The 19506-nt window shown below is 31.5% G+C and overlaps 2 protein-coding genes across 3 annotated transcripts in view; one reads left to right on the top strand and one right to left on the bottom strand.

Moving 5' to 3' along the window:
* Window positions 1-1889: 1889 nt before the first annotated feature.
* Window positions 1890-10534, bottom strand: LOC144849254 (quinone oxidoreductase-like protein 1). Its single transcript, XM_078706328.1, has 10 exons — window positions 10377-10534; window positions 9529-9615; window positions 9081-9267; window positions 8496-8629; window positions 7490-7601; window positions 7052-7153; window positions 6015-6136; window positions 5721-5826; window positions 5040-5085; window positions 1890-4438 (listed from the first exon to the last, which is right to left on the bottom strand). Exons 1-10 carry the CDS (start codon window positions 10443-10445, stop codon window positions 4336-4338), a joined length of 1068 nt encoding a protein of 355 aa, XP_078562454.1. The 5' UTR covers window positions 10446-10534; the 3' UTR covers window positions 1890-4335.
* Window positions 10535-10858: 324 nt separating this feature from the next.
* The window catches only part of LOC144848447 (intersectin-1-like), a 59361-nt gene continuing 50713 nt past the window's right edge, over window positions 10859-19506 (top strand). For both annotated transcript variants that reach the window (XM_078705179.1, XM_078705180.1), the window contains exons 1-5: window positions 10859-10969; window positions 13260-13343; window positions 15994-16074; window positions 16814-16877; window positions 19186-19340. In XM_078705179.1, the coding sequence (XP_078561305.1) occupies window positions 13322-13343; window positions 15994-16074; window positions 16814-16877; window positions 19186-19340 (322 nt within the window). In that variant the 5' untranslated portion in view covers window positions 10859-10969; window positions 13260-13321. The remainder of the gene's footprint in view (window positions 10970-13259; window positions 13344-15993; window positions 16075-16813; window positions 16878-19185; window positions 19341-19506) is intronic.

Consider the following 19506-nt stretch of genomic DNA (forward strand, 5'->3'; position numbering starts at 1 on the left):
ATTGTTTAGTCCATGGTACAACACAAAGCTGTTTACTGTTCACATTCGATCAACCTGTTGTGTGCGGCGTCTATAATTGTTTTAATCTGCGTCCAACATTGGAGTGGCAGTGCTGCCTTTTTAAATGGTTTAGGCCTTGGCCTAGCCTCTCATTTTAGCAGCGAATAATTGTATAAAAGTAGATTTGTTATAAAAAACAAATTATGAATGTTTTTATTTGTGCAATGTGAAGTTTGTTTGTTTCTACTTAACTATCAGCTTATTATTGTGTATATAAGTATATAGGCTAGTCAATCTAGCAAAAAAAACAGCCCAAAGTGAAACAAATTGCAAACAGAGATTTTTCTTTTTTAAATGGTCATATATGATGAGGAGATCAAAATTTGAGCATCACACCTCTGTCACTCATCCCGATGATATGCAAATTAGCTTAAATATGCAAATTAGGGTGAAATTACAGGGTTACTTTATCTCAAAAACTACTAGTCCGAGAGAGTTGATTTTTTCACTGATCTTTTCAAAATGTATATATTTATATTTACTCTAATGAAACATTTTACGAAAAAATGACCGGAAGTACAACATTTGACCTTCGACCCCATTTCTCAATGTTTGCATATACAATGTGACTAAAATGTCTGTAGAGACTTTATTTTGCCCTCAAATGACTTAGACATAGGTTCCTAATAGCCTGCATAGGATCACTTTGTAATTCCCAAAATCACACTTTTGTCACACACCTCGAAAGTATGCAAATTAGTAGTACAATTTAAATAAAATATGCAAATAAGGGGGAAAAATTACAGTTGTCCTATATCTCGAAAACCACTAATGCTAGAGAGCTGATTTTTTCACAGCCGTATTCAGAATGTACATATTTCTATTTGCTCCAATGAAACATTTTACAAAAAATTGACCGGAAGTATGACATTTGACCCTCGACCCCATTTCTCAATATTGCATATATAATGAAACTAAAATGTCTGTAGAGACTTTGTTTTGCCCTCAAATGACTCCGATACAGGTTTCTAATAGCCAACATAGGACTGTTTAGTAGATCTCAAAATCACACCTGTATCACTCACCTCCAAAGTATGCAAATTATTAGTACAAGTTACATGAAATATGCAAATTAGAGGGTGAAATTACAGGTTCCTATATATCGAAAACCACTAAGGCTAGAGAGTTGATTTTTTCAATAACTTGTTCAGAATGTACATATTTATATTTACTCTAATGAAACATTTTACGAAAAAATTACCGGAAATACAACAATTGACTCTCGACCCATTTATCAATGTTTGCATACATAATGCAACTAAAATGTCTGTAGAGACTTTGTTTTGGACTCAAATAACTCGGATACATGTTTCCTATAGTCAGCATAGGACCGCTTTGTAATTCCCAAAATCACGCCTTCGTTTTGGCATGGTTGGAATTCCCCTTTTTTCGTATTAGTTTATGTACAGCGCTTAGAGGTTTCACAACATTAGGCGCTATATAAATCCAGGATATTATTATTATTATTTCTCAATATTTGCATATAATGCAACTAAAATGTATGTACAGACTTTGTTTTGCCCTCAAATGACTTGGATACAGGTTTTATATAGCCAGTATAGGATCGTTTAGTAATTCCAAAAGTCAAGCAACTCGAAAGTATGCAAATTATTAGTACAAGTTATATGAAATATGCAAATTACAGCCTTATGTATCTCGAAAAACGCTAATGACTGATAGAGATATGGCAACTTTCACCTCTTGTACTACTAATTTGCATATTTTCTAGGGAAGTAACAAAGGTGTGATTTTGAGAATTACTAACAGTTCTATGCTGGCTATAGAAAACCTGTATCTGAGGCGTTTTGGCATGGTTGGAATTCCCCTTTTTTCGTATTAGTTTATGTACAGCGCTTAGAGGTTTCACAACATTAGGCGCTATATAAATCCAGGATATTATTATTATTATTTCTCAATATTTGCATATAATGCAACTAAAATGTATGTACAGACTTTGTTTTGGCCTCAAATGACTCGGATACAGGTTTTATATAGCCAGTATAAGTCAAGCACCTCAAAAGTATGCAAATTAGTAGTACAAGCTATATGAAATATGCAAATTACAGTGAATTGCCTTATGTATCTCGAAAACGCTAATGACCGAGAGAGAGAGATATGGCAACTTTCTTGTACTACTGATTTGCATACTTTCAAGCAAAGTAACAGAGGTGTGATTTTGAGAATTACTAAACAGTTCTATGCTGGCTATAGAAAACCTGTATCTGGGTCATTATCGAAAAAAAACATTATCGAAAGTATGACATTTGACCCTCGAACCTATTTCTCAATATTTGCATATAATGCAACTAAAATATATGTACAGACTTTGTTTTGGCCTCAAATGACTTGGATACAGGTTTTATATAGCCAGTATAGGATCGTTTAGTAATTCCAAAAGTCAAGCAACTCGAAAGTATGCAAATTATTAGTACAAGTTATATGAAATATGCAAATTACAGCCTTATGTATCTCGAAAAACGCTAATGACCGATAGAGATATGGCAACTTTCACCTCTTGTACTACTAATTTGCATATTTTCTACGGAAGTAACAAAGGTGTGATTTTGAGAATTACTAACAGTTCTATGCTGGCTATAGAAAACCTGTATCTGAGGCATTTGAGGCCAAAACAGTCTGTACAGATATTTTAGTTGAATTATATGAACATATTGAGAAATAGGGTCGAGGGTCAAATGTCATAATTCAATCAAGACAATTTTTGCGTAAAATGTTTCATTACAGCGAATATAAATATGTACATTCTGAATCAACTCTGAATTCAAATCAACTCTCTAGCATTAATGGTTTTCGAGATATGGGAAGACTGTAATTTCACCCCTAATTTGCATATTTCATGTAACTTGTACTAATAATTTGCATACTTTCAAGGTGTGTGACAAAGATGTGATTTTGGGAATTACAAAGAGGTCCTATGCTGACGATAGGAAAACTGTATCCGAGTCATTTGAGTCCAAAAAAATTATCTACAGACATTTTAGTCGCATTATGTATGCAAACATTGATAAATAGGGTCAAGGGTCAATTGTTGTATTTCCGGTCATTTTTTCGTAAAATGTTTCATTAGAGCAAATATAAATATGTACATTCTGAACAAGTTTTTGAAAAAATCAACTCTCTACCTTAGCGGTTTTCGATACATATAGGAACCTGTAATTTCACCCCCTAATTTGCATATTTCATGTAACTTGTACTAATAATTTGCATACTTTGAAGGTGAGTGATACAGGTGTGATTTTGAGATTTACTAAACATTCCTATGTTGGCTATTAGAAACCTGTATCCGAGTCATTTGAGGGCAAAACAAAGTCTCTACAGACATTTTAGTTTTCATTATATATGCAATATTGAGAAATGGGGTCAAGGGTCAAATGTCATACTTCCGGGCATTTTTTTGTAAAATGTCTCATTACAGCAAATATAAATATATACATTTTAAATATTTTAATGAAAAAATCAACACTCTAGCATTAGCGGTTTTCGAGATATGGCAACGCTGTAATTTCAATCCCTAATTTGCATATTTAATATTACTTGTACTACTAATTTGCATACTTTCGAGGTGCGTGACTAAGTTGTGATTTTGGGAATTATAATACAGTTCTATGGGGGGTATTGAAAAACAATATCCAAGTCATTGAGTCCAAAATAAAGTCTCTACAGACATTTTAATCACATATTTATGTAAATATTGAGAAATGGGGTCAAGGATCAAAATTTGGTACTTCCGGACATTTTTATGTAAAATGTCTCATTAGAGCAAATATAAATATATATATTCTGAACCAGACTGTGCAAAAATGAACTCTCTACGATTAGTAGTTTTTAAGATATGGTAACCCTGTAATTTCACCCTAATTTGCATATTTAAGCTAATTTGCATACCTTCGGGATGAGTGTCAGAGGTGTGATGCTCAAAAAATAATCACCTTATCATATGTAACCATTTAAAAAAAAAATCTCTGTTTGCAATTTGTTTCACTCAAAATGCTAGATTGACTAGCCTAATAGGCCTATAGTTATAGTTAGGCTATAGCAAGCTGATTCAGATGTTACTCCCAATTTGTACTGAGAAATGTTTGCTTGCATAAATGAATAAATAAAAATCAACACGAGAAGAATATTCATTGTTGAAAGATGAGACAACCATGAAAATATTTGTACCATTGCACTCATAAAAATTCATTATTTTTATGATATATTACACAATGATAGCAATTTATATATATATTATACTGTATGTAGTGATTCTATTATCTACTGATCCATTACCACTACCACTGTTCCTATTCTTCTTGATTTTATCATCTGGTAAACTGATGGTGCTTCATCCAAAGATATTTTTCCTGATATAGAAGGCCTAAATGATAAAATAAACATATTTAATTAGACCTATTTTATATATACAATTCAAAATAGATAGTAAATATATTAAATGTTTATAAAATGATATTTATTCTGTTTTTAAATTTATTTTTTTATATTCAAAAACATCACTACTTTTTTAATCACGGAGCTTTGTTGCTCCATTTTTAAATTCAGTTCTAAAGATAAGATGCACTGTCACTCTTACAATCATTAATACTGATAATAAAACATACTATGCGCATACTAACGAATATTGTATTCAATTTGTTTTTATTGATTTACAAATTGGATGCCAGCTGTTATAATTAGTGGATGATAACATTTCTTTTTTTAATAAGCTAAAACAAAGTAATTATTTATAACTCAGTAAGTACGCTGTTTAATAATTAAAAAAAGAAATTGTATGACCATAAAACTTAGAAGCTAAATAAAATTCTCTGAAACACATTTTGAAGATCTCAAATCTCAAATTGATTATAGGTTTTACTTTGATATTGTTATATTCGTGTTAATTTAATTATGTTTAACACATTAGTTTTGTTGTTTAGAATAAAATAATATAAAGAAATAAAAGATACCTTAAAAATACTTACTTTATAACACCACTTGCAAGCTTGTTCAATACATCCCTCATAATATCTTTAAGGAACATTTTAAGGACAATAAATAAAACTTTTTTTTATAAGTTGAACAACTTGAAGGGATTAAATAAGATTCGACTAGATAACATGTAAAAGAATAACAAATGACATATTATTCATATAGTACAGTTGTGATGATACATAGTCCATGGGCTAGGTGGGATCCCTTTGCACCTGCCTCCCTCCCAAAAAACATCACTACATTTTTGCTATTTTTATATACCTACAGTATGTATCCGCTGAACAATAATAATCCCCCCCATTCTGAGTTTTTACCAGGTGTACAACGAAAATGTAGAATATATTAAGGCATCGTATTAATAATAATTGACGCTATAAAGAAAATCTATATACAAAATTGAACAAATAGTGTGTAAAATTGATCGAAATTTGATAATAATTACTAAAATAATGTTAAAAATGTTGAAAATTGATAAAAATAATGTTCGATTATTGATGGTAGATTCTCCTGCCTCTGATTAAAGCATGAATGGGCATGGTTTGGTGGCAGGTGTGACACAAAAGAACTCAAAAGAAACATCTAGTTCACAGCGCTTTAGGCAGTTGTCACTGTAAAAATGGCATTTAAATATGAATATATTTTCCATATGATCATACAGTTTTAAAGGATACGTAGGTATCTTCCTTGTTGACTTGACGATAAAGTCCACGCCGAAGGGAACAAATAACTAAGAGAGCCATTCTTCAAAAATAATAACTGTGAATTTGGTGGATCGATCTGAAATAATAGAGGTATTTAAATCAATACTTTAAAAAAAAATAAGAAAGTCTTATTAGCAATGGACTTGGCAAATGGTGCTCTACAAATTAAAAATATACATCAAAATTTAGAGAGTACTTGTACAAAAATTTGACTTCTATAATAGAAACTGGAGCTTATCAAATAGAAGTTAAATGTTAACTTACTTGGAGATCCCTTTGTGATGTAACCCATCTTCCACAAACTGCTAATGATGATAGAAGTTCATGTTTAGTTGGAAGATTGAGTTTTTGTGCCACATCATCATCTTGATCTGGAAACATGTTAACTAAGAAACAATAGTTATCAACAACAATAAATCAGCTTCATGAAGAACAGTACTATTATACATTTACAAGAGTGAAAACAAAAATGTTGAACTTAACATAATGTTTGTAATTGGTCAAATGTTTGGCATACTTGTTGCAATACTGTTACATTTTAATTAATGTTTTTTTTTTGTTATATGCCTTTCTGTATGTTTAAATTTCATGTGTAGTTTTTCTGTGAATTTGTCTACTTCTGATCTGTCATTTTTAATGTTTCAATCTTTGTAATACAATATTTTCAGACTTTTGTCTGTATAAAACTGTGTATACATGAATAATTGAAATAAATAAATAATTGTAGTTTATGCTAAGTACATATTGCAAACAAATTCGCAAGTAATTCTAGTGTGGGACTCGAACATACAAACTCCAGATCACTAACCTGGCGTTCATACCTCTAGACCATCGAGCTTGCAATTACATACATCCGGACTCAAAGCTACTTTGCAGTAGTTAAGCAATTAATATCCTTAACCTATCCTTAACATCATGTGCCATTTTTTTTTCGAAATTAAAGGTAGGAGATTGATTTGGCTTTTTAAATACTTGTTTAGTAATACAACAAAAGGCCTACACAAGTTGGCTATCTACATTTTTTTTAAAGAGACTTATTTCACAATGCTCATTCTTTTTTTAATGTTGTTGCTGTTCGAAAATATGTGGGGTTATAATAAGTATTGTTGTAAAGATATTTTACAATATATGCAATAGAAATTTAAAACCCAGTGGTACCATCTAATTTATTTCATTTATTTTCTGAACTTAATAAATGTTTAAAATGTTTTATGGATATACTAGATATTTGGTTTGTTTGTTTTTTAATAAGGGTAAGTGGACAAGGTAAGACAATTTACACTAAAATTAACATACTGTACCTCCACTATCAACAATAATATCCATGCCTAGTCCACCTGTTTCCTCTAAACACACACTGCGTATTGTGTTAGTTTTCCCATTGCTAACATCCACAATAGAAGCTGCGAAAAACATCATCAACTTTTAAAACTTTAAACAAATATTTCAACATTGGAAGATGGAATCGACAGATAAATTGAATACAATTTTACTTTAGAACAGTAAATGTTTGAACTATAAGATAAAAAAAGATTTTTTGCCTATTTCGAGTGTCTGGTTAAAACTGTGGCACCTACACATATTTTTAACCATAAATTCTCAAAGAATATTTGTATACTAGTTTGATAATGTTATTATTAAAAGGCTAGTAAAAGTTCAATAAGAGACAAAATGTCAATATAATGAATAAACAATAATAGTTCAAAGATTTAAAGTATCCACAAAGAAAAACGTCATACTTAGTGGAGGTTTAAATGTTTCCAAAAAAAGCTTCTCTTCTTGCGAGTTGACCGTAGCAATGACCTTTGCACCCCAATTCTGTGCCAGTTGTATTAAAGTTGATCCATTTGGCTATAAAATAGATCATATCATGTAGGTAATAAAAAAAAAATAATGAATGTTATGAGTTGGATGGTGAAGAAGAATATTTCATGAGTTGAAAGATGTTTGTTTCTTTTTTTCGCTTTTTACTTGCCCTGTCCTGTTTGTGTGTTTGTGTACGTTAATGAATTTGTAATTTTTATTTATATCATTCATTTAGGGCTAGCTTGCCACAAGGTCTTTTGATTAATAGAATTTCTGTTTTTCATCTGGCGTTACTTTTTGAGTTTTGCCCTCTTCCTTCATATTACAATTTATATTGGATATTTGTTCTTTTTTTATGTGGAAGAAATAAATGTTGATTTGATTGATTGATTGAGATGGACTGATATATTTAATGAGGAGCGAAGGTGTAGGCTACAGACATGAATTAACAAAAAAGTCTGTGAACTTTTCATTTCAGTTTAAAAGACAATATTTTTTATGTTTTCTTATATTTTTTTTTAACATAGAAAAAAGGAACAGTGAGTTTAATTTTGACTAATAATAACACATAAACAGTTAATTGTTTCAAATACTGTAGAGTAAAATAAAAAAATAAATAATAAAAATATTATTTATGAGTGGAGTTGTGGCTTGGTGGTTATGATGCTTGGCTACCACTCCAAGGGTCCTGGGTTCAAGTCCCGTCACATGTCAGGATTTTTTCTAAGGACCAAATTACTCCACTCCCAAAGACTTGTAATAAGACTTTGTTTATGTAGAGCATCTTGTGTATATGTTTGTCTTGTGAACCTCTGAGGGTCCCTAATGATCAGCAATAGCTGGATGGATCACCCTCATTAAATATGGTTAAAAAAAAAAATAAAAAATAAAAAAAAAATAAATAAATAAATTTTTAGGAAATGTAATGATGTTTCTTACTGTTGCCCCATCAATGACTAGTAGAGTTTCTCCAGCACACATCCTTGCTTGTATCTGCAATGCAGTGTAAGCTCTCACACCTTCATACAGGCAAGCCACTGCCTCATCAAATTCTACTCTTTTTGGTTTCATAACTAAAATGATACGAAAATAATGTTTGGTGATTTTTTAATTCAGCAGTCTTTTGACCATGATCATCTGTACTGTACCACTCTCTTCTACTGTGGCGTTACAATACTGGATTTTATCCAAAAACTGAAAACTCTACAAAAAACAAGACTTTATAACATGAAAAATACATTTATTAATAATTATTTATTTATTATATGCTGCAGAGGTTCCTCAAAACTAAGCCGTGCCTTGTGAGGAGCCTCTGGGTAAAATATTGAATTAAAAAAAAACACATATTTGGAATATGAGAATTTCTTGAAAACACAGAAATATAAGTTACATTTACAATATTTAATGGCATTATTAAAGTTGGACATCCTGTAGATATCTATACTAAAACTAAATAGGTATAGAGTTAGAGATATAGACATAGATTTACTAAAGCAAATAGAAACGTAACAGTACAATTCTTACTGAGGTCAAATTCATTAACGGCACACAATTCAGCACAGCCAGAGAACTGGGAGTCAAGAGGTAAAAGAGCCACTACCTCATCACCAGGTTTGAAAGATGTGACACAGTTTCCAACATCTTTTACGATACCAGCAATTGCACGCCCAATTGCAATATCAGATGATGCTAAATTAAGTTCCTGTAATGTCTGAAAAACAGTATTCCTTTTATTATGTACAGTTGATATTTTTGTCGCATTATTCTTAGTCTTTTTATATAAGTAAATAATTTAAAAAAATATAAAAACTTTTATTGAAACTTTGGCAAATTCATCCTTGCAGCCCATCTTCCCCTTCATAATAATTCAACAATATTTTTTTTTTACCTTATCATATAAATACAATTTCTAATTGATTATACATTTTCACATTCAATGAATACCCTGGTTGGTTGACAATGCCATACAAACCTGAACATCAGTTGTAGATAGAGCACATGCTTTAATCTTCACTAAAACAGAGCTTTCATCTCCCACTTCAGATAACACAATTTCTGGCTGAAATATTTAAAATTGAATGAACAATTTATTATGTGCAGTCTAGAGAATACTGTAACTGTATGTTTGTAGGGATCCCGTATGTGGATAGAAAGATTGATCTAATGTGTTTTTTTTAATCAAAAAAAGGCCTTATTAGATAGGCCAAAAAAATGTAAGAATGTCAACCTCTAAATAAATTTCAGGGAGGGCGGATTTTTTTTGTACTATATATTAACAGGTCATTGACATTGATTTATGCTACCATTTTGTAAAAACCGACACAGACTCTTTAAAATATGAACAAATGAATCATTACAACATACAATTTCAACTTCAAGAATACCATTTATTAATGCAATAAACGATTATTTCTGTACGCTTAGGATAATATCGAATATTATGGTTTTATTGGAATTGTTTTTGTTTTACGTCATTTGAAACAAGTTTTGTTAAAAACAACAGCGGCTCAAAAAAGTCAAAAGGAGACGCTCAAGTTAACACGTATATATTAATTATTATATGTGGCCTTATTATTATAAAAAAAAGTTGTTATTATAACCCTGATACTAATTAATAACTAAGCTAGGCCTATATATAGGCCTACCCTAGGCTAGTAGTAAATCTAAGGAAATGATGAGTGGGTGAGTGAGTAGAGGTACTGTAAGGTTGGGCTAGTAAAGTAAAGTTCAGTACTCAGTGAGGGCGCTACTGCAGTTTCGCACCACTTCCTCAGTGAGTCAGGCATGCTAACACAAATTAATTTACTTTTTCTTATTTACATTTTCTTTCATTATGGCTATTCCGGAATCTGATCCTTCTATGTCTTTCCTCAAATATAGAGATTTCATTCTGATAACACTTAGGCCTAGGTCTGGTATCTAAACAGCAAAAAGATGAAAAAATACAACTACATACAGTACTACTACTCAGAGTCAGGCCTAGCAGTATCCAATGTTTTCTACAAAACTGCTCATGCGTAATATTGACATGGCCTTCTCTATCAAATGCTTATGTAGCGAGAATTTCATTGGTCAAAATATTTAGGAAAGTTTTACCCTTGCTTTAATCAAAACAAAGTATTGATAGATATAAAAGATCAGTTTTATCAAAGAACATAATTTTTCAATAATAAGGACAATCGTTATAGGTTTTTTGGCATTTACATTGATTTCAAAACAAATACACCTAAGTGATTTAGTATTTTTATCCTGTTTGGTTCAACCAATCATGGACCTTAATCTATATTTTCTAAAGTGGACAACAAGTGTGAGCGCCGACTGGTGGTAGGTGGTGTGCATGAAATTTAACCTTTCCGAAGGGCGTCTACGCACCGCTGTGTGGTGGTGGTACTGAACTGATTACCATTTTTAGGGTAATTTATTAATCGCATTATTAGTATTTATGAATTGTATTGCACACACGTTTAGTGTATAATTTTCTTTATTCAGTTAGGGCTAGGCTAGGAGGCTATCTAGCTAGCCTAGCCTAGGCCTATTGGCCTAGTTAGGCTATTAATAGGCTAGGCCTAGTACTATATAAGCTAGGCCTAGCTAGAGAGGGCCGGGAGAGCATGACATGATTGATGGGTCTAGGCCTAGCCTATCTAGCTAGGCCAAGTAGTAGTCCTACCGCTTAGGCACCCGACTAAACTCACTGACCTAGTAGGCTAGGTAGCTAGGCCTAAACCTACTAAGCCCTAGTACTACTCTAAGTCTAGTAGGCCATTATTTAAGCTACTACTAGTAGTAGTACTAGGGCCTAGCCTAGTAGAGTGACAGACGATCTGGGCCATGGATGATAAGCCTTTTTTAAAGACGATTGGGTACCAATGCGTGCAGACGTTCGGGCCCAACTTTGTGGACGTTCGGGCTCAACTGTGCGGACGTTCAGGCCCAATATAATTAGACGATTGGGCCATTATAAAAATAAAGGGGAGACGATTGGGTCCACGAAAACGAATTGGATTTATAATTGTTCACCATAAAATATTATTATATATTTTGATTACCCTATTTTAAGGGGAGTGGACATTACTATTTTTTATATACCAGACACAATAAAATAAACAAAAACAAATAATTCATTTAGGCTGAAAAAAAAGGGATTCAATTTCTATCTCTGCCAAACAATTGCAATAGTAGACACAAATATACAGTTACCAAATGACATTTGACAAAATGTGGTGTTTTTTTTAGCTTACGCCACCTTTATTAATCTAATAATTTTCTATCATATCTTTTTTAATCACATGTAATGGCTACCATTAATCTTATAAACATAAACATTGTTTGTCGAGAACTCAATCATAAACTACTGTATAATGGAACGGATTTAAAAACGATGCACTTGGCTCAACGCCTAAGACGATCGTGCCAAACTTATAAGACGATCGGGCACATAAAAAAATGGGCCTGATCGTCTCTGATGGCCCCGATCGTCCTTGGCCCCGATCGTCTTTTCACCATTGTGCAGCAGAGATAGAGAATCATCCCTGAACAACCGCTGGCTGGAACCATACAGCCAAATCATTACATACACTGAGCCATCCAGCTCGAATCTGTATTTACTTTGTTACTGTATATTATATGAATAGAGACAAAATGTACTACGTAAGCATTTTAACTTACCAATCAGAACTGAGATGACACATCTGCTCATAAATTGTTACACGCTTTTGTTTGCGCGATTTGAAATTGCGTATGGATTTCCTTGAAAATCATGCTACGCAATTTTAACAAAAAGTACAACATGGAAAAATCATAGAAGTAATCTATGTCTTAATTCACTTCGGCCGATCACGCTTAACCTCGGGAACATAGACTGCAACTTTAGAAGACCTATTTGTTATAGAAATTTATTGTCTGATTAAAACATAAAATGTTGTATTCTTTGTGTAGTTACTTTGTTTACTTTGTTGTATCCATGTAACAGGTTTTATACACTCTTTTGGTTTCATACAACATTGATATTGAAAATCCTAGCACAATTTTAAATTGTGCAAATCGTTCAAATAGCGCACAACCTATAATTAATTTCAGTAGCCTTCCTTCTGTAGTACAGTATAAAGGCCATGAGAATGAATAATCCGGTTTACTGTCTGAGGGATTTTGAAAATAGAGGAGGCTATTTTTTTCATTATTCATTATTTTATTTTCCAAATTTCCATATCACACGACACTGATTTTGCAATATGCAACTTCTGGATTTCCGGTTTGGGCTTTCTCGACAAATCTTGATTTCGGCACTGCGCCATGGCTACGTTAGAAAAATGCAGGTGTACCATCCGCTACCTCCCAAACTTGTCAAAACCCATCAGAATTGCTGTTAGGCTAAATACGCGCAGTGATTGAAATATTTTTCTGTTAGACAATTTTTTCCCAAATAAATTTTTTTGTAAATAATGAGTTTTTTTCGGCATGGACTATTTAGGCATACAGGCGGTGGACGGTAAACTGGATTATTCATTCTCATAACCTAATAGGAATTTTCAGTAGTTTCACGCATCACATCAGTCATTCTGTGCGTGCGTATATGTTGTTGCATAAAATGAGTGTTTTCTGAGTGTGCGTAGATTGAGTGTTTTGTAAAAGCTTATACTCTATATTTTATTTTTCATTACTAAGAATTGATTTCACACGCATTATAATTCCTTTTTCTTTTAGAAATGTGATGACTTATTATTAATAATTGTGCTTTTGATAACCCAGCTTTAAAATTTATCAAAATGATGCAGGCTTCTGCTTCAGGTAAGTCTCATCTGCCTAGGTAGGAAGGAGTAAAATTACAACGTTACACATGACAATAAAATGGAGTTAAAAGTACATTTTCGTTTCGTTTATTTTCCACTCATTTAAATGCATTTAAACAAACATACAGTACGTGTACAGAGTATAATATATGAGTCGAAGGAGGTCACAGTAAACTTTGAACTTTAAATCGTGACCCCTGTACGTAACAATATAACAATGCTACGGAGTAGACTAAAATATATTTTTAAAAATGGGGGTACATAAAAATCAAGAACATTCTTGTGTTTTATTATTTTTATACTAGTTTTAGCAGCATCATTATTCAGAATTATTTACACTTGTTATTTTATTGAATTAAATTACAAAGTAGCTTAGCTTTGTACTTTTATCTGAACTGTTTATTCCACACACTGTACTGCTGAAGGATTTGTAGCAGCACCATGGTATAGTACAGTAGTGCTATAACTGTAGCTCTGCTGAGACTAATTAAATGATTTTGAATTGTTTACTATTGCTTATTTCAGTCTACTGTATTTTTGAGTGGCTTTTTTTGTTGTAGGCCTACTTTTTTTAGCATCAAGGTCGTTCATGCACTGTTATTCTGACAGAAAATAATGAATTAAATCATAGAGATATTTTAATGGACATGATTACATGCATGGTTTTCAGAAGAGTTGCACCATGCAGTAGTTCACTATAATACCTCTATGGCTGTATGTGTACCTGTACCTCACTATAGAACATTTGAATACTTACTGTACGACGTATGTTCCAATTTACACCAAATTTTTAAAGTAAAATGTTCTAAATGAGCAAGTGACCTTGTTTGTCTTTTTAAAATTATTTTCTTTGTTCTTAATTATTTTAAATTATGTACTATCCTTTGTATAACGTGTGACTGTGTCAATGAACGGACTTGATTCATTATTTAAACTGATGAATATTTTATTAGCATTTCCTGCGCTGATTCATGTTTAAAATGCAACCATTTATTCACCTCTGTATTTCAAGTTTTAACTGCGATAGCTAGCACTCATGTTTAACACATAACTTGCAACGAGTTGTTAAAATAATGAATAACGGATATTTAGGACCCTCTAACTTCAACTGGCCATTTCAATTTCACGATTCTGATGGTAAGTTTGTAGAATTTCGCCGCATTTTCTCTTCCTCTCTTCTTTAACATTTAGTAATGTCAGTATTATTACTGGACTTCCCACCATAAACATTAAAATACACTGTTGCATCCCATCAATACATTTTTAGAAGAATCTATTGGCGTATTATTATTCTTTTAATCCAGTTTGTATCTAATTTTTTTTAGAGAAAAATTACTGAAAATGTACAATATGAACTGTAATTAAAAATTATGTGTTTTGGCGTTAGGTAGCTGATTGTTTATGTGCAGAACTTTAAAGTGGTTACCCTGTCTTAACTGTTCGATTATAATATACATTAGGCCTATTTAGTATCATTATACGTTTAGTTAATAAATTCAGGCGTTTTATAAATAGTGTGTCATGCTTTTTTGTAAAGCTCTGTCTACACTATCAAACTAGTTTGACAAAAAAGAGCTGTGCCCAAATTTGGTATGGTATGTATGTATTTGGTATGGTAGTGATATGACATCATCATGTCCATATATGGACACATCACATTTTGTTGTCACATAAAGTTTGGTAGTGTAAACAGAGCTTAAAATATGTCTTTATCATTAGCCTTTTACTAGTAATTTCCATGAACTGTCAAACTTCCTTTTAGTAACTACCTTAGTACTCATGATTCAATACACAGTTAGGAGAGTGATGGTGTAATGATAATATCGGACTAGCATGTGATGATAGGCATAGGTTCGTGAATACCTGTTCCATGCATCCTTATGCTATCAAACTTTATGTGAAAAAAAAATGTGATGTGCCCATATATGGACATGATGATCACATGATGATGTCATATCACTGTCATATTTGAGCACATCACACTTCTTTTGTCAAACTAGTTTCTAGTAGTAGACAGAACTTTAGGCAAGATGTTTTTACTGTCATTGCCGTGTCCTTGTAAAGCCGTTGGTCCTGTGTACATATACAGTAGTGCATTTTAAATAACTACACTATTCGAAAAGAGTAGGGGATCGTTTCCCAGTGTGCTGATAATAGGTGCTGAAACTACAGGCGGCAGTGGAGAACCTATCCGATTTTTCTCAGTTTCCAGTTAAGCTTGAGGATGACAATAAATACCTTTACAGTGTTTAATGTGTACAGTACAGTACCTAAATATATCATCCTGGTTTTGATATAATATAATGTCAATATACTCTATCAGAATTTTGTCAAATATATATAGGTTAAATATATTTACAATTTACATTTCTATTACTGTAGAACATATTTACAATTAATTTAAATGCACTTTTGCTGAGACTGACTTTAAAAAGAATGCTTTACCAAATCAAAAGTGTCGGCTTGTATGCAAGTGCATTCAGATCTCCATGATCTTTCAAATTATAACAATTATTTTTCCTTGACATTTTCACTTTAACAACGAAATTATTTCACACAATCTTTGAAAGCAGAAAGTAATAAGTGACATTTCAGTCACCATTGGGGTAGCATTATGACTTTTGAATTTGTTTGAATTTATTATTTAGATTGGCGAATCTTGCCAGAAGATCGTGCAAAGCATGATAAAAATTTCTATGAATTGAAACCAATAAATGGATTTATTACCGGTAAGTTTATACATTTTTTGATCCACTCTTTTATAATGCAAGAAACTTAATGAGGGAAAAAAGGAAATGAATCACTTTGCAAACCATTGATGCATAATAAAGAACTGAATAATATGGTAATATTACAATAAACATAATAATTCATGCAGAGGTGGTAAGTATTGTTTACATATTATCAGCATGAATAACATAGTATAAAACTGACTCCAAATAACGAGAGGAAAGCCAGGATTCAACGTTTCGATCTTTATTTGATCATTTATTATTGTTCATTCCTGATGATGATCAAATAAAGATCAATGAACATTAATTCTAAACCGCCCGGTGATATACTGAAATTTAATTAATTAATTTGAAACGATAAGATGAGGAAATCTGTGAGAATGAGAAGAAGTCGTCCCAATCGAGACTCGAACCTGGACCTTCTGCTTGATATGCAGCTGTCCTAACCATTAGACCACTGGGGCTTTCATGGTATTGTACAAGCTTGATTATATATACAGTAATTTAAATATCAACGGTCATATTCACAATTTACAGTTAGACTATTAAAGGAAAACACTAGGCGCACTTTTAAAATGTATACAGATCTTCAAAATCACTTATTTATAAGTAAAGGAAATCCTCAAATGTTACTTAAGTGAAACACTTAATATTTACGGGCAATATTTTATTTTATTTGGGATTAGTGAATACGACCACTGTATACTATTTTCTTAAAATCTTTTTCGTTTTTCAGGTGATCAAGCAAGGGAATTTTTTCTGAAATCTAATTTACCTAATCAAGTATTGGGTCAAATTTGGTAAGCAGGTTTTTAAATTTTTGTTGTTGTTGTTGATGGACCTGATTCTGTTGAATAACTAGAAATAACTAAATTTTAGACTGAATTGGTCAATTAACTAATAATTTGAAATGTGTGATGTTCTGCCAAAAAAAATGAGATTAGTATATACATACACTATTTAATCTGGTTTATTTGCTGGCAGCAGAAAAGAAAAATGTTAAAAAGAAATCATAACTACGCTTTAAACTGTGTGGCATAGATTTCTATGAGATTAGCTGCCCTGCCTACTGTATTTTACACACTATGACATGAGCATATAAATATATTCAAAATCCATATTAAAGGCTTATTGTTTTAATACCAGTCTAAGTTTACATATTTCAGGAAGTGAGTGATCCGTTAATAACTCTAATATAAGTTTGTTATAATATCAGGAAGCAATGTGATACTACTGTACAGTACCTGTTTTAAATTAAACGTTTGTTATTATAAGCTTCCAAAATACTTAGGAAGGATGTCAATTGTTCCCGTGGAAACAGGTCTTGACCCTTTTTCCTAGTTGTTGATATCCAAAATGAGTACATGATCATTTTCATGTTTAATTTACTGTTTGGCAACAATGCCAATAATTAACAAAAATAGAGATTGTTTTAAAAGGTACCAATCATACAAACATGTCTTTTCAAAATCTGGTAATTGGAACAAGAAATATTCTTACTGATTTTATATATACATTTGCTGCTTTCACGGTTTATAAACAAAAGATACTGGCTGATGTTACAAATAAAAGTTATTTTAATTTATGGAAATCTTTTAAACAAGGAATTCTATTCAGAATGGAATGTGATATAGTGTATAAAAAAAGAGGAAAGCATAAAAAAATGGGAAAAAATAAAAAATATTATTTTAGCAATGTAAAAATGTATAATTGTTAAACAATAACAGGCTAAAAACACGAGAAAATATTATTACGACACAATACTTAGTATTCTAGTATGGTTTCTACCTTAATAGTTTTATTTACTGGTGCTATATGAGTTACAGTATATTTTATTTTGTGATGTTGTAATGGCAATTGTGAACCTATATTATGTGATGTATATTTTTATATAACTTTTGTCTATTTTTTAAATGCTTTAACTTTTTATATATGTAAAATACTAAAAATAAGAAAAACAAAAAAAACTTTAAGCTGCAGAGATAGTTTTCTACTGAAACAAAATTGATTGTTATTGTAACAATTGTAAAGAATGAAATAAAAGTGAGTGAATCTCACAAAAGACAAAAAAAAAACAATGCCAATAATTTGCCATTGTTTATTTATACCTCTGAGAAAGCTATAATAACACACTGCACCAAAATTATAATGCTGCTATAACCTTAATTTAATGGAAAAAAATGTACAAATTGAATAGCTTGGTAGTACTGTATAAAATACTCAGCTTTGAAAGGATTTCAATCTATCTATGTGGTAATCCTGTTTAGCTGCATTTTTCATATTTTTTGTTTTGTTTAAAGATGTATTGTCCCTTTGACTAATTTCAAAAAAAGTAAAAGATTTAAAAAAAAGGTGGGTCATTTTGAAGTATCATAATAGTTATTAACTTTCACCAAAAATTTGTCGAAAAAAAATCATTTAACTGATATACAGACGTTTTTTTGTTTCAAAAATAACTTTGACTTCCAGTCAAAGTTTTCGATCAAAACATATCCCATAATGAAACGCGCTTGCATATTTCATAAAACTTTCTCACGATCTGTGTGAAAATACCTTCTAATCCTAATTAGAATATGCATAATGCGTACTCGTGGTTTTAAATCTTTGTTTACTTTCGCTCGCGACGATTTTCCAGACGAAATGCAATCAAACTAATTTACCTGTTAATTACGTAAACTTGTTGTTTTTGGCTCGAATTTTCGACTTAAAGTGAATAACTTTAATATTACTTTGATATGGCTAATTTAAATTTAGAATATTTTGACCTTCATTTTTTTGTGTTTCAAGGGGCCATACATCTTTAATAGGCAATAATAATGTTATAATTATTATTCACTTTGACCAAAAATTGGATCGGAAACAAAAAAAATACCCAATTTAAAAAAAAACCAAAAGCATATGATTCTTGGTCAAATTGAATGTGTATTTTGTGTTTTTATATGCGAAATCATTATTTTGTTTGTTTTTTGCTCTGAAGAAAGTAAATAACTTATTGAAACTTATTCAAAGTTTGACTTTATTTTTCATGTTTTATCTTTATCTTTAAATTGCACAAAAACAAAACAAGAAAATAACAATGTGTACAAATTGTTTATTTTGTGATTATAGGACATTAGCAGATTTCAACCAGGATGGTAAAATGGACAAACTAGAGTTCTCAATTGCCATGTTCTTGATCAAAAAGAAATTGCAGGGAATTGAATTACCAAATGCCCTTCCACCATCATTGAAATTGCAGCCAGCAATGCCTATGGGCTCTTTTAGTAAGTAATTCATGTGGCACAATGTCTATTTAAATCTAATGGTAATCATTAATGATTTCAAACGAAATGAAGCCCTCCTCTTCCTGATTGTTTTCACTCCCAATGTTTAATACCAAATGGTTCGGTAAAATTTAGTTGCATAAATAAATGAGTTAGTTTGGCTTGT

This window comes from Antedon bifida, chromosome 7 (genome assembly GCF_963402885.1).
Source record: "Antedon bifida chromosome 7, ecAntBifi1.1, whole genome shotgun sequence".
Taxonomy (NCBI): Eukaryota; Metazoa; Echinodermata; class Crinoidea; order Comatulida; family Antedonidae; genus Antedon; species Antedon bifida.

What these genes read in the sequence shown, in the direction of transcription:
- LOC144849254 (XM_078706328.1), bottom strand. Translation starts at nt 10,445, where the DNA reads ATGAAATCTCTATATTTGAGGAAAGACATAGAAGGATCAGATTCCGGA. An exon ending in TAGTCATTGATGGGGCAACA is followed by an intron (nt 7,602 to 8,495) that starts GTAAGAAACATC and finishes TCTATTTTATAG; the next exon opens with CCAAATGGATCAACTTTAAT. An exon ending in CATCACAAAGGGATCTCCAA is followed by an intron (nt 5,827 to 6,014) that starts GTAAGTTAACAT and finishes CTATTATTTCAG; the next exon opens with ATCGATCCACCAAATTCACA.